The following is a 13,302-nucleotide window of genomic DNA, read 5'->3' as shown; positions in this document are numbered from 1 at the left end:
TATTTGGGAAAATGTGCCTTCAAAGTGAAAATGTAAAAACAAAGTACTTAGAGAAGTTTATCAATAAAGATGCCAGAAGGTGAATATAGACATATATTACTTTGCCTTGTAGGAAGTATTGGATATCTCAGAAGTTGAACAAAAAAAGCTCTCATGGATCTTTAGTCCCTAATAAATATGTTGGATTGAAATGAACTTGAGCTAACACATCTATAGTGTTACCATAAAGTTGCCTGATTTGATTATAAAAGATGAACTTGCTGGAAAAATAAAGGGAGGTCAGTATGCCAGTATATGGTTACCAGATAAGTCTTCTCTGGTGCTATGAAATTATGTGTGAAATATACAGGAGTATACATTCATGTACCATTTAAAGAATAAAATGTACCCACCACCCAAACTCTTCATCATTGCACCCTCAGCTTTCAAGTTGTAACCATCTTAATTTTATTTACACACTTATGTGTGCATCTCTATGTATTTTTTAGTTTTGTCTGTTTTTGAATTTTATATAAATGGTTTCTCTGTATTTTACTGTTAACTGGCTTCTTTTGCTGAGAACTATTCTAAAAATTCGTCCATCCTGTGGGACATTTGGATTATTCCTTTTTATTCTTTGCTATTACAATGCTGATATGAAGATTCTTGTGTGTTTTCTGGCACACATAAGAAGTTGTTCCAAGGTATATACCTAGTAGTATAATTGCTGACTCAGCGTATACAAGTGTTCAACTTTACTAGGTAATGGCAAACTAGTTTCCAAACTAGTTATACTAAATCAGAGTTGTAAGAGTTCCTGTTCCTCTATCATGCATCTTTAACAATTGGTATTTTCAGTTTTTGTGAATTTAGTGACTGTGAAAAGATATGTAGTATCTTTTCATTTGTTTACGAGCTATCATATTGGTTAAGTACTTAGGGAATGATTTATAGGTCAAAGAATGCATGTATTTATAATTCTGATGTTTCTAAATTGCCCTTCATATTGTACTAATTTACACTCCTGCTAGCAATGTATGAATTCCGGTTGCCATGTTCCTTAGGTAAGTGCGTCACGAAGCCTTTCTGACCTTTGTCAATGTGAAAGCAATCTAAGTGTAAATTTTCTGTGAACTCAATATTCTTTGCCTATTTTTCTAATAGGTTGTCTGACTGACTTACAGGAGCTCTTTAAAATTTACAGAAATTAATCATTTTCTGTAAAAGGAGCTGCAAAATTTCCCCTAAGTTTTTACGTTGTCATGCAGAATTTTTAGGCTTTTTAAACCAATCTTTTCTTTCATGACTTTCAGGGTTTGTGTCATTCCTAGAAGTGCCTTCCCCACACTAAGATTATATATAAAAAAGAAACTTTAAGGTTTCATATTGTACTTTAATTTAGAGCCATCTAGAATTTTTGGTACACAGTATGAGGTTGAGATAGGAACCCAATTTTTTTTTTTTTTTAATTAAAACAAATGCCTACCCAGTTTTCCCAACACTTGTAAACTAATCCATCTTTTTTCACTTAAGTGCCATATACTAGTTTCATGTGAAGCATTTAGATGTTTCCGGACTCAGTTCTTTTGAGCTGCCTATGTATGAATCAGTAGTTTTCACTCATGTAGCCATAATTAAAAAACAAAAAAACAAAAACAAAACCCAACAACCTGATTGGGACTGTCCCACCCTCATTACTACCTTCTTTCACAGTTTTTCTGGTTTCTCTGATTTTTCACATGAACTCTACAATAATCTTGGAACAAACAAAAACCTGTTGCCAGTCTTTGGGGATGTTTTAAATTTTAAATTTAGACACTACACGCTGGTTATCATCTAGGGAAGTAATCTATCCACTCTCGCCTGTTCACTCCTCACAAGCTTCCACATTTCTTGAACAACCCAGTTTTTAGAAAACAACAAAGCTACTTGACGTGGTCTTGACGAAAAGGGAAGCCTATGGTCTCTCAACCCTTCTGGAGGGATGGAGACGATAGCTCTCACTCTGATTCTACAGCCATAAAAAAGTCTGCCAAAACAACCTCCAGGTTGCTAAATGGAAAGTAAATTCTGCCTTACTTGTTCTATACATCAGAACACCATGCTTCTCTAGTTTTCTTTCCTCAAGCCTTAAGACTTCATTGTTGGAATTTCATGTTTAGTCCTTGCATCTTTCATTTTTCCTGTTCTCAGATGGTGTTATTCAGTTTCATGGTTTAAAGCACATTTACACACTTCCGATTTTCCATCTGCAGCCAGACGATCTTCCCTGAACTCCCAAGTGCCTACTCCACATTTCTTTACAGACGGCTCAACCCAAATGTCAGATTTTTCATATTCCAGTTAACATTTCCATCCTTCTAGCTGCTCAGACCAAAAATCTTAAGAGCCATCCTTGGTTTCTTTTCTCAAACCCATTTCTAGTATGTGAGCAAATCTCGATTCCTCCTTTAAAACATATCCAGTTAATCCCACAATGGTCCTTTAACTTTACCCAAGGGCAAAACTGACATTCCAAACATTTTACTGTCTCAGGACATTCATCCTTATTGTTCTTTTTACCTGAAATAGTCACCCCCAGACGTCCATTCCAAGTTTTTGCTCAAACGACACCCCCTCAGACCTTCCTCTATGTCCACTCACCCCATTTAAAATAACAAGTCTCTTCATCATCACCTCCCATCTCACTGGCACTTGCCACCATGTAACACACAGTTACTTATCTGCCTTGCTATAACAGAATGTAAGCTCCATAAGATTAAGGAATTGTGCCTGTGACATAAGACTCGGATATCTGTTAAATATGTAATGTGAAAGTATGATTTTTGTATATAAAATTTCCTAAATACAAAGTTAGAAAATCATGCTATTTAAATCACAATTTACAGCACACATGGTTAATACCCATTGAAGTTACTGCTGGGTATGAAAATTAGTATAACTTTCTATGAAAGGAAATTGTACTATAACCATCTCCTTTTGACATGGCAATTCCAGAGAAATCGCTACAGATGTATGCAAACATTTAAGCATAGGGGCATTCATCATAACTTTATTTCTAGGAGTAAAAAATGAGAAATAATTTCTGAATGTCCAACAATAAGACGGTTGTGTAAACTGTTCACAGAACATAGCATAGCTATCATGTACATTAACAGGCAAACTTAGATACTAAAAACAATGCACAAATCTACTATTCATATGTGCACAGAAACATCAAGTTATTCTACTGGGTAGTTGTACTAAATCCATTTACAACTGTTCACTTGTCTTTCTTAAATTGTTTAATGAAGCTCTTCAAAAGGTAACATAAAGCTAGAAAAGGAATACATCGTATAAAATTTAAACTGTCAGAGCAAAATGGCTATATGTACAGAAATGAATTAGATCAGTAACTGGCACAAAAACTTTTAAGGTTCTTAGTATAAGAATTTTTCCAGTATCACTTTTGCCAATGATTTAGATTCTGTTGAATTTCTAAACTGTAACTTGCAAACTGTGTTGAACTGAACACTGGAGATCTATGCGGATGTTTCAGGAGTTTCTTTTATGCCAACACAAGACTCTGACATTAAGGACAAGATGACAGTCACAGCTTCTGTATTCACCATAGCAATGAGTAAGTCCAAGCTCAGAGCTGTGGAGTTCAACTGCTGTAATACTTTTCCAATCATTCCTAAAGAATCACATGTAATGCTAATGATTGGAGTCAGGCTGATTATGAACTCACAAGATTAAAAACACCAGTCTGTTCAAAAACAGGTATAAAGTGAAAACATCTTAAAAGTCTGTACTTTAATTTCATTAAAATGTTAAAGACTTACAAAAGATTTTTAGCTACAGGCACATTCTAAGATTGCTGCAGCAAATTGGAATCATGAATAACTAATGATTAGGCTGGTTTTGATTATCTTCTTCCACAACCTAAGTCCTAAACTCTGGAATCTTAAACTATTTCTTGATGATGTGTTTCAGACATGATACTCAGGTGTCATCTTCCCCCTCCCCTCCAACCCAAGTGAGGTATCTCAAATGTTCTCATGTGCAGGTAACGAAAGGGAAAAAAACCCCAAGTCTCATTTCCCTTAAAAGTTTTCTGGGTTGCACTAATCTAATCTCAGGCACTTTCCTTGTTATAAATCCAAAAAAAAAAAAAAAAAAAACAAAGAGTACTTGACAGTTATGCACACACTTCCTCTGAAATATATTAATACATTTAATTAGTAACATGCAACTATAATAATGGATTACAACCTGAAGAGGAAACTACTTTTGTAAATATTAATTTCCAAAATTACAAGTCTTATTTTTTTGAAGGATGACCAGAAAGCCTTAATAGGCCACACGTTCATACACATTCATGCAATCTATCCTTTCAATGTTTTATTCATGACTTCACTTAGTTTTAATTCCTTTTTTTGCAGAGCAGTATCTTTTTCCTCTCCCACCGGAAGCTGAACCTAGAATCAACTGTTTAGAAATACATCAATAACAGGATTAAAATGTGGGGAAAACAGGTTTTACTACATTATACAACTAAGAAAATACTCAATTAAAAAAAATAGATGATGTCAAACAAGAGTGCACTAAAGTGTAAGCTAAAAAACCCTCTCAAAACAAACAAACAAAAAAAACAAAGAACAAGACAACAAGACCTATCTGGACCCAAAATGGGATGGGGGAACAGGGGGGAAGAAAGCTCATTTCCTTCCATTAAAAATCAGAGTGAAACATCTATAGTTAAACAACTTTATTAACATAGTCAAGCAGTGATTAACATTCACATCTATTATGTCACATCATACAAATGTAAATACAAAATTACTACAGTACAATATATATTCTCTGCATGATCCAAAATATTTGGTGGCCCCAAAAAACTCTCTTTAAAATTCAGCAGCTTATCAAAAATTAAAACCGTATTCTATTTAAAATGAAGATCTGTTAGCACAGAGTTTGACTTCAAGAAATATCAATTTAGTACAGTTTGAGAAGTTGCAGGAGGATATGTTTGAAGGACACATTCTAACATAGTGTGGCAGGTACAGGAAACATCAGATTTAAAGCTTTTAAGCATAACTCATACAACCTAAGTTGTCAGCAGAAAGATCCAGTTATTTATAACTAAAGCTAAAACTACTAAATTATTGCACCCAATATTAACATGAATATTAAGTGTAAAACTGTTTTATAATATGAAGTGAAGTCATCAACCACGTTTAAACATCTCTTCTCACAGATGATAATCTATTAAGCAAAATTACTTATACAGTATTGTCTTATTATTATCTCCATAAAATTCATCCAATCTTAATTTGGTTATATATCCACAGAGGAAAAACAACAATGAAGCAATATGGGGAAAGTACAGCGGAACCCCTTTATGAGGCTGGTATTAGGAGGGAACCAACATTGCCTTATAGGCTAACCATGTTACAGTATAAGCTTTTAGGAAGATAACTGAACTTGCAAAATAGCTAACTGTGAATAATACCAAGCCACATAGTTAAGGGGATTCTATAGTAGATGAACAAAAATTGTAATACACGGGAAAAGCCTATTTTCCTAATTAGTGATATAATGCTTGGCAAATAGATTTGGTTTGACTTTAAAATGTACAAGAGGTGAAAAAAATAATCACCATTTTAACTTCCCTCAAAATCATGCATACATTAAAAAATAAAAATAAAAACAATACATTCTGGGATACAAATCACAATAAACAGTTGCTATAATTTAAATGTATACCTTAAAATTAATACGCATAATAATTAGGCATAAAGATAAAGAATCCTCTACATATAATACCAATGGGGGGAAGATCTATGTAAGACTGAAAAAATTAGTCACAAGTCACCTGGAAAGTGTACAAGTGAATGAAACTTTCACGTAAAACTGAATTTTTAAGAGGCATTAGAAATATCTCCATATTTAATACAGTATGACTAGGTACTAAGTAGGTATACAATGCTCTTGCATGGTATTATTACTAGATAATATTGTTACACAGCTCTTTATTGATCTGACTTTTAATCTAGATTATTTTAGGCCCTTAATCTGAAGACCAGTTTTCATCAAAATTTCAATGCCTACATTTCAATAACAGTACTAGTAGTGACAGTTAAGTGTTTTCCCCCTTGTATTACTTGCAAAAATAATTCAATAAGCAAAGCTGTGTGTAAAGTACTACTAAAGGAAGGACTTAAATTGCAGTTATGCACGATACACTCTTCTCTTGGGAAGAATGTTTTTGCACCGTTATCTGTTAATACATTCAATATGAATAATATAGATTAACTATATGAAGCAAAAAATCCCACTTTTTTCTTTATGGCAAAGGATTTAAGTTAAATTTAGACTGAAAGGTTTAAGACATACTTTAATTCTGGCATTTCAGCTATGCAGGGTAATTTAATATATGACAGAAAAATTTTCCACTTTCCTATCTTAAGAGTTTGGAGAAAAGGAGAACCAAATTGAATTCTCGCCAGGAAGGACTTATACCACCATAGTCTGCAAGAATTAAGGATTGGAAAATCAGACTAAATGGAAAGATTCTTCATGAAATACACTAAAAAAACAAAGACTACAAGTATGATGACTCTTTATAAGCATACGTCACCAAAGCAAGAAGGATACAAGAGTATTCACCTGAGATAAAACTTGTATCTGAATATTTTATAACTGAGTAGACAAAGCATTTCAATAGAGGAAAGCCAGTTGAAATTATTTTAAAATATACATCTGATCCTATTTTACAATATATGCAATTTAAGCAATTCAGGTCAATGAAAAAGTCTTAACAAAAAAAATCACAGTGTTTATCAATATGTTAATTACAAAATGTATGCTACTTATTTTGTTTTTAAGATGTAATGGCTTGGTTAAGTGTTTTAAAATCTATTCTTCTGAAATCCAACCTGCATCACAAAATCAAGTAGCAGTATAATGTAAAGCATCAGAACTGGCTCTTAAAGATTATTTACATGTTGATTATTTGGAAAATAACCAACCAAAAAATATAAAAAAGTGATTTCTTTTTTACACAATATGAAGTTATTAAAGAGATTAGACAATACAAAAAGCAAAATTCTTTCCTGAATAAATGAATGTCTGTGGCACTAGGTTCACTTACTAATGGACTGTAACATGGAACTGCCAAACATGCATTTAAATTATATTAAATACACTTTCTGTTTCCAACTTAGGTTGATCAGCAGCTTTTGTTCTGTTAGAATCCTTCAAAGAGAGAAGCTCAAACAGGAAAAAGAAGGCATATATAAAACAGTAAACACTGACCTCCTGAGGTTCCTACAACATAAAAATATTCAAGTAGAAAATCTACATCACTTAGCAGCGGCTATTTCTGTAGTTGAGCACACTAACAGCACTTTAGTGTGTAAGGAGCAGATGAAGTAAGCCGTGCTTTTAAGCATGCCAAGAGGCAGAAACACTGGAATGTAACAAAGACAAACTCACAATTTCATAGACATTCAGTCAACATTCAAAACTATTAAGACTACACCACAAGAATTAAGTTGCTTTATATATATATCCCATGATGTATTAAGTTTTATCAGAATAAACGCTAAATCAGAGCTTACCTCAAAAGATAACTTAAATGGCTTCTGCAAATTCCTATGTTATACTATGTATCTGAAATATAATTAGGAAGAAACTATAACCTCAAGGGGGAAAAAAACCCAAAAAACCCAACCCCATCTCAGGTTGTCAGTCATATTTTATTTATATTTTGTATTTTTAAATTATATTTCCTTTTAATTTAAAAACACGTTAAGTGACTACAAAAAAGGGCACATTCTTATGTTACGTATCTGCTTAATTAGAAATTAATTTTTCAATCCAATAGGTAACAACACTTTTCAGTCAATAGAGAATTATCACAGGTCCAGATAACTTTATTGAAGGTTGTTCTTGTATGTTCATTTTAAAGTGTTCAGGAGAATTCTGAATTTAAAATTCTTTCAATTTAAAATGTTTACTACTTATTCCAGAATATTAAAATATCTCCCATATTAAATTCTAAAAAGTTTTGGAAAACTACAGTATATCACTAGAATTTAAGGATAAAATAGCTACCCTAATCAGGTTTTAAAGACTAGCTAGGAAGCAAATTTTGAGCTCCCAGTGAGGCAATGGTACTAGAAAGCAAAATGCTACATACCCTTTGGATCCAACTTACAATTAAAAAAAAAAACTGTACATTAAAAATATGATTTAATTTCAGGCTCTACAGACTGAAATTTGCAAAGCCAAAGTAGAGGAAAGAAGGTGAAAGAACATGTTAAAAAAAAAAATACACACACACACACACACACACAACAACAACAAAAACCTTTCTGCATGCTACCATGCATCTGAAATTTTTTGAAACGGTATTTATAAATTCACACACATACAGCTCAAACTTCAGTGCAATGGCTGTATCATTCAACACCTTTAGAGGAAGAGAACCATGCAAAGAGGAGCAACTGCTTACAAAAATGGTTATTCAGTATTTATTCTGCAATGCGAAGGTGACAAACTAAAATATAAAAAGGTTGTTATGGCTTAACATTTCTGTTGCAGATTAAATATGCAGCATTGAAAAATGGAAAGGTGTGGCTTCATCTCTGACCAGCAGAGTTAAAAAGAAAAATCTCTCCATTTTCCTTCATCATCATGGGATACACTGTTCAGGCAATCCAAATTAATAAAGACTTGCACTTTCATATGGACACAAGATCAAGTGTACCAGTTAGGTTTTCACATTCACAGTATATAAGAAAATACACATGGAAGGAAAAGTAAAGGGTTAACTTAACAAGGATTTATTCACAGGAATACATGTAAGTAGAGAAAAATAACAGAAAAGCTAAACAAATGAAATGAAGAGGATCCAAACCAACTTTCACTCTGTAGCTTTTTACTTGCACCCTGTGTGCATATATCTAGGGCACAGAGGGCCACCAACATGCGCCAATACAGTGTAGGAACCCTGCATTACATCCATTAACTTAAACATATCTTTAAGATCATGCTTTGAACAAAAAAAGAAAGCTTAGAAGGCAATATGTTGAGTGGGAATAAACATTGAAATATAGCAATCATGTCTTCAACTTCTACAATTGTCTTTATGTGCCAACTAACATTTATGCAGCCTCTTACAGATCTTTTACCATGTAATTTAAGTTTTAGAAGTTTTGATAAAATCACTAGTAGTATATAACCATGCAGAAAGCACATCACACTGACAGCACAGAGGCAAAGATTTTGCACAGGTATATCAGCTTTCCACATTGTGCAGGTTACACACAATACAATATCAATCTTATTCCTAACAGATCCTAAAAAGATATTTCAAGGCCTAGCTGTAAACTACAGTACTTTATATCTATATTCTTAATAAAAATAAAATCCACAAATCTTAAAAAGGAATTTTAAATGCAGGGCTATATTGAACTGGTAAACTGCAACACAAACTGGCGCAACAGAGGTAACTGAATACCAATCTCACTCTATGTGATGCAAGCATGCTACTCTCCCACTAATTTAAAGTACTTTCAATCACTATGAGCCAGAATGCATGCCTGAACCTTAAACTGCACTTTAAAAATAACATCTTGGCCTAGAAATTAAATCTAATGAAGTACAACCATCAAATTATATCCACTACATTAATGTCTTAATGCAAAATCAAGATGTCAATCTTTAGTTTGATATGTCCAACCCCATTTATTCCTCCCTCCCTGCCCACCCCACAAAGGTAAAAGGAGTGACTCATTTGGCATTTCACAGGGTGCTTCATTGTTTATATTTGTTTTGTTTTATTTCCAACTTTCTGGGGTACCTTAAATTGTAACTTCCAAGAACCTGCTTCTACTATTATGGGTAGGCAAGCTGATTTTAACTCTTATTAGCTTTCATTTGTGTAGTTCTTCATCAGCATGCAAAAACAAGTCCCCATCAATGTGGGAAATTTTATAAAAACCTTTAAATAAAAAAAACTAAAAAACCAAAAAAAACCCAAAAACTTTACTGTCTTCTAATCCCCATTCTTAGGTTTCCTTTATTGTGCGCTATAGAATTTTTCCTCTTTCTCATCCCTATGCATCATTTATATGGTTCTTGTTTTGGTACAATTCCCCATAATATTCCAGAATGTACTGTTTTGTGAGTAGATTGAATAGCTTTTTCTTTTTTCTTTTTTTTTTTTTTTTGCTTCTTCACATCCAGTGCAGAGTTGTAATTGGAGACAGATTTCCACCCACAAAGGCTCCAGATGTTAAAACGTTTCCCAACAGCGACTTAATACAGTGACGGCAACACCTCCCTCCCGCCCCTCCCAGTAGGGTTGGGATTGTACTGTATTCCCTACTGGTTTACCCTTCCCCCCTGTAAAGGGTAACATTTTCCCTGGGTGCAGAGGCTCCCTCATAGTCTCCAAGACTGAAGGACCTGTAAGAAAACAGAAACAATTTTATACGTAAAATTGTTTTTCTTTTAAAGCCAGTGGAACACAAAATTAATCAGGTAGCAATGCTATCTCTACCTAAAGAAAATGAGAAACTGTACAAATTGCCTAAGATCACGCTCGTCAATGAGAACCATGTTGCTCCCTTCTCCTACAGCTCTCAGCTGTCACCTGCATCAGATACGAAAAGTGACGCCAAGCTGGGGACATGCAGAGAGGTGTGCAGCGCTTTATACAGATGAACTATAGATGAAATATGCCTTGTAGGTTGCCATCAGTCTAATTATCTATCCTCGTTCGCACAATGGGTCCCAATGGGAGCCGATTATTTCTTATATAACAAGTTGCCTTGCTTTCTTCAAAATTAAGTTAGCACTTTCTTTAGGACAATCACTTTCCTTAGTGAGAAATGAAACATTATCATTTTTGCCAGTATTCCCAACGTTAAGCAAAAAAAAAAGAGCGTGACTTATTTTACTCAGTCATGTCCTATACTCTCAGGCCTCTTCATTTTCCTGATAAAGACTTTTTCAATGCTAGCACAGTTTTAATTATGAGAAGATTAAGAAATAAAGGTAGATTACTGGGAGACTGTAACTAGTACCTGACAGTTGTCCTTTCACAACAAAACTTTAACTACTCCTGCGAAACTCTGGACATTTATGAAGATCACTACAGTTAATTCATAACTGGTGAAATGACAGAGACCACATATGGTTTATTAATCAGGGTTATTAACCTGAAAGTGCTCAAGACTTAGCTCACTGTTGAATAATTTAGCCCTTGATGCTAAAAGTTATTTCTCATCTATTGCATTCTCATGATTTAACGTAAAGTGAATCAAGCACTTCTCTTAAATGCTAAAGCCACAAGACAGCCGTAAGGACTCAAGACCACTGAGGGACAACACACACAAAGGGCTCTGAGACATTCCAGAGGCTGCAAGTCCATTTCTACTGCCCTTTTAGGCTAGTCAACTTAGATGTTCAAATCTTTCCAGGTTTAAAATCTAGCTCAGAGTAAACCAGCAAGCATGCAAACAGAAACTCCAACATACAAGGTAATTCAAGTAAGTGTATGCCTTCTCAACACACACTGAGTACACTCTCTGACCCTCCAGTTGAACAGGTCTCAGTTCATGTTCAAAAACTAATGAAGTGCGTCCTGGCTCACTGTACTAACCCATATTACTGATATTTATTGAGCCAACTTAGTGTGTTAGGCAATATACGAAGTCCTGGCACCACATATAGAATAGTATTTAATCCTCAAAATAACCTAACGAGGGAACTAAGGCTAAAAGACCAGAATTGTTAGTTTGACTTAAGTCAGAAAAACTCAAACAACAAGAGTGCAGGTGGACTTTCCCCTCTACCACCCCAAATCAAAAAAGAATCTTCCACTGATCTTTTAAAAACACAGTGCTGGGAACAAGGAAGGTGTTCAATAAAATATGAAGAATAAATATTAAATATTCCTATTTACTGAGACCAAATCCAGTTCCAATTCTACTTGGATTTTCCCTAAAGCTCGCAACATAGGAAGTCCTTGATATATGAGACTATAAATTCATGCTTTAAAAATGAATCATCTCTACCCTGCCACAGTGAATGTCAGTGACCTCTTAAAGGGCAAAAATCAAAAAAAGGATTGGTTGAAGAAATGGTGAGTAATCCAACTAGTACACCAACTTGGATTTCCTTCTACCTAGGATTCAAAGTGGAACCATGCATTTTATCTTGCTTGCTGGCTCATCAATCAATCAATCAATCAATCAATCAATCAATCTCCAGCCTTCATGTAAGTAATTTTAAGTCAAATATAACATGAGACTGTTTTACTCAACCTCTGTGGAAAACAAATAGCTTTTATTCTATTCAGTAGTTTTAGACTGAAGTCCTAACTTAAGTTCCTTCATCCTGGAAAATTCCAAATTTCTTACAACTTACCCCTAATTATGGGACTGCAGCCTAAGTGTATGAGATTAAACACCATAAAAAGCTGCAAGACGCTCTTTTAAGGGAAGTGGAAACTGGTCAGAGAAACGCCTCCAATTTTCATCCCCAACTTGATTTTTAAATCCATGAAGGATCTGCAAAAAAGTAAAAAATCATTAATTTATCAATAACAAAAGAGAAACTCTCATATCTGCGTAGCTTCTGAAATCAAACACTACTGATTTTATTATTCTAAAATTTTACCCCTATTAAAGTAGTTATTCTCAAACTTTGTTGAATTCTACACCATTCCATGTCTTGCCTAAAAGCACCTCATAGAATATGCTGCACTTTGCTTTGAGAAGGTTAGAACTCAGCAAGTGTCCTAGTAACAGAAGTACTCTAAGCAATCTGACATAGTAGTAATGAAAAGCAAGCAAAAAGGTATAGAATTCACCCAAGGGATTAAAATTGTTATGCCTTATTAAGTTTATTCAAATTGAAAATACACAAAGCTTTGGGGGTTCATAGTTGCAACTATATAGTTCACTAATTTTTTTAAAAAATTAATTAATTTATTTATTTTTGGCTGTGTTGGGTCTTTGTTTCTGTGCGAGGGCTTTCTCTAGTTGCGGCAAGTGGGGGCCACTCTTCATCGTGGTGCGTGGGCCTCTCACTGTCGCGGCCTCTCTTGTTGCGGAGCACAGGCTCCAGACGCGCAGGCTCAGTAGTTGTGGCTCACGGGCCTAGTTGCTCCGCGGCATGTGGGATCTTCCCAGACCAGGGCTCGAACCCGTGTCCCCTGCATTGGCAGGCAGATTCTCAACCACTGTGCCACCAGGGAAGCCCTAGTTCACTAATTTTAATATTAGGTAATTCAAATGTGTAGCAGCATTTTATTTCTTATTTTGT

At 34.5% G+C, this 13,302-nt stretch overlaps 1 protein-coding gene across 4 annotated transcripts in view; it reads right to left on the bottom strand.

Annotated features, from left to right (window-relative positions):
- Window positions 1-8,787: 8,787 nt before the first annotated feature.
- TNPO1 (transportin 1) overlaps window positions 8,788-13,302 on the bottom strand; it is an 86,768-nt gene continuing 82,253 nt past the window's right edge. For all 4 annotated transcript variants that reach the window (XM_082376036.1, XM_082376037.1, XM_082376034.1 and 1 more), the window contains 2 exons: window positions 12,403-12,545; window positions 8,788-10,437 (listed from right to left, as the gene is read on the bottom strand). In XM_082376036.1, coding sequence (XP_082232162.1) covers window positions 12,438-12,545 — 108 coding nt within the window. In that variant the 3' untranslated portion in view covers window positions 8,788-10,437; window positions 12,403-12,437. The remainder of the gene's footprint in view (window positions 10,438-12,402; window positions 12,546-13,302) is intronic.

Source organism: Balaenoptera borealis, assembly GCF_965194805.1.
Source record: "Balaenoptera borealis genome assembly, chromosome: 2".
NCBI classification, from domain to species: Eukaryota; Metazoa; Chordata; class Mammalia; order Artiodactyla; family Balaenopteridae; genus Balaenoptera; species Balaenoptera borealis.
Note: the sequence above shows the minus strand (reverse complement) of the source record. Positions and strands in the feature narration are given on the sequence as shown.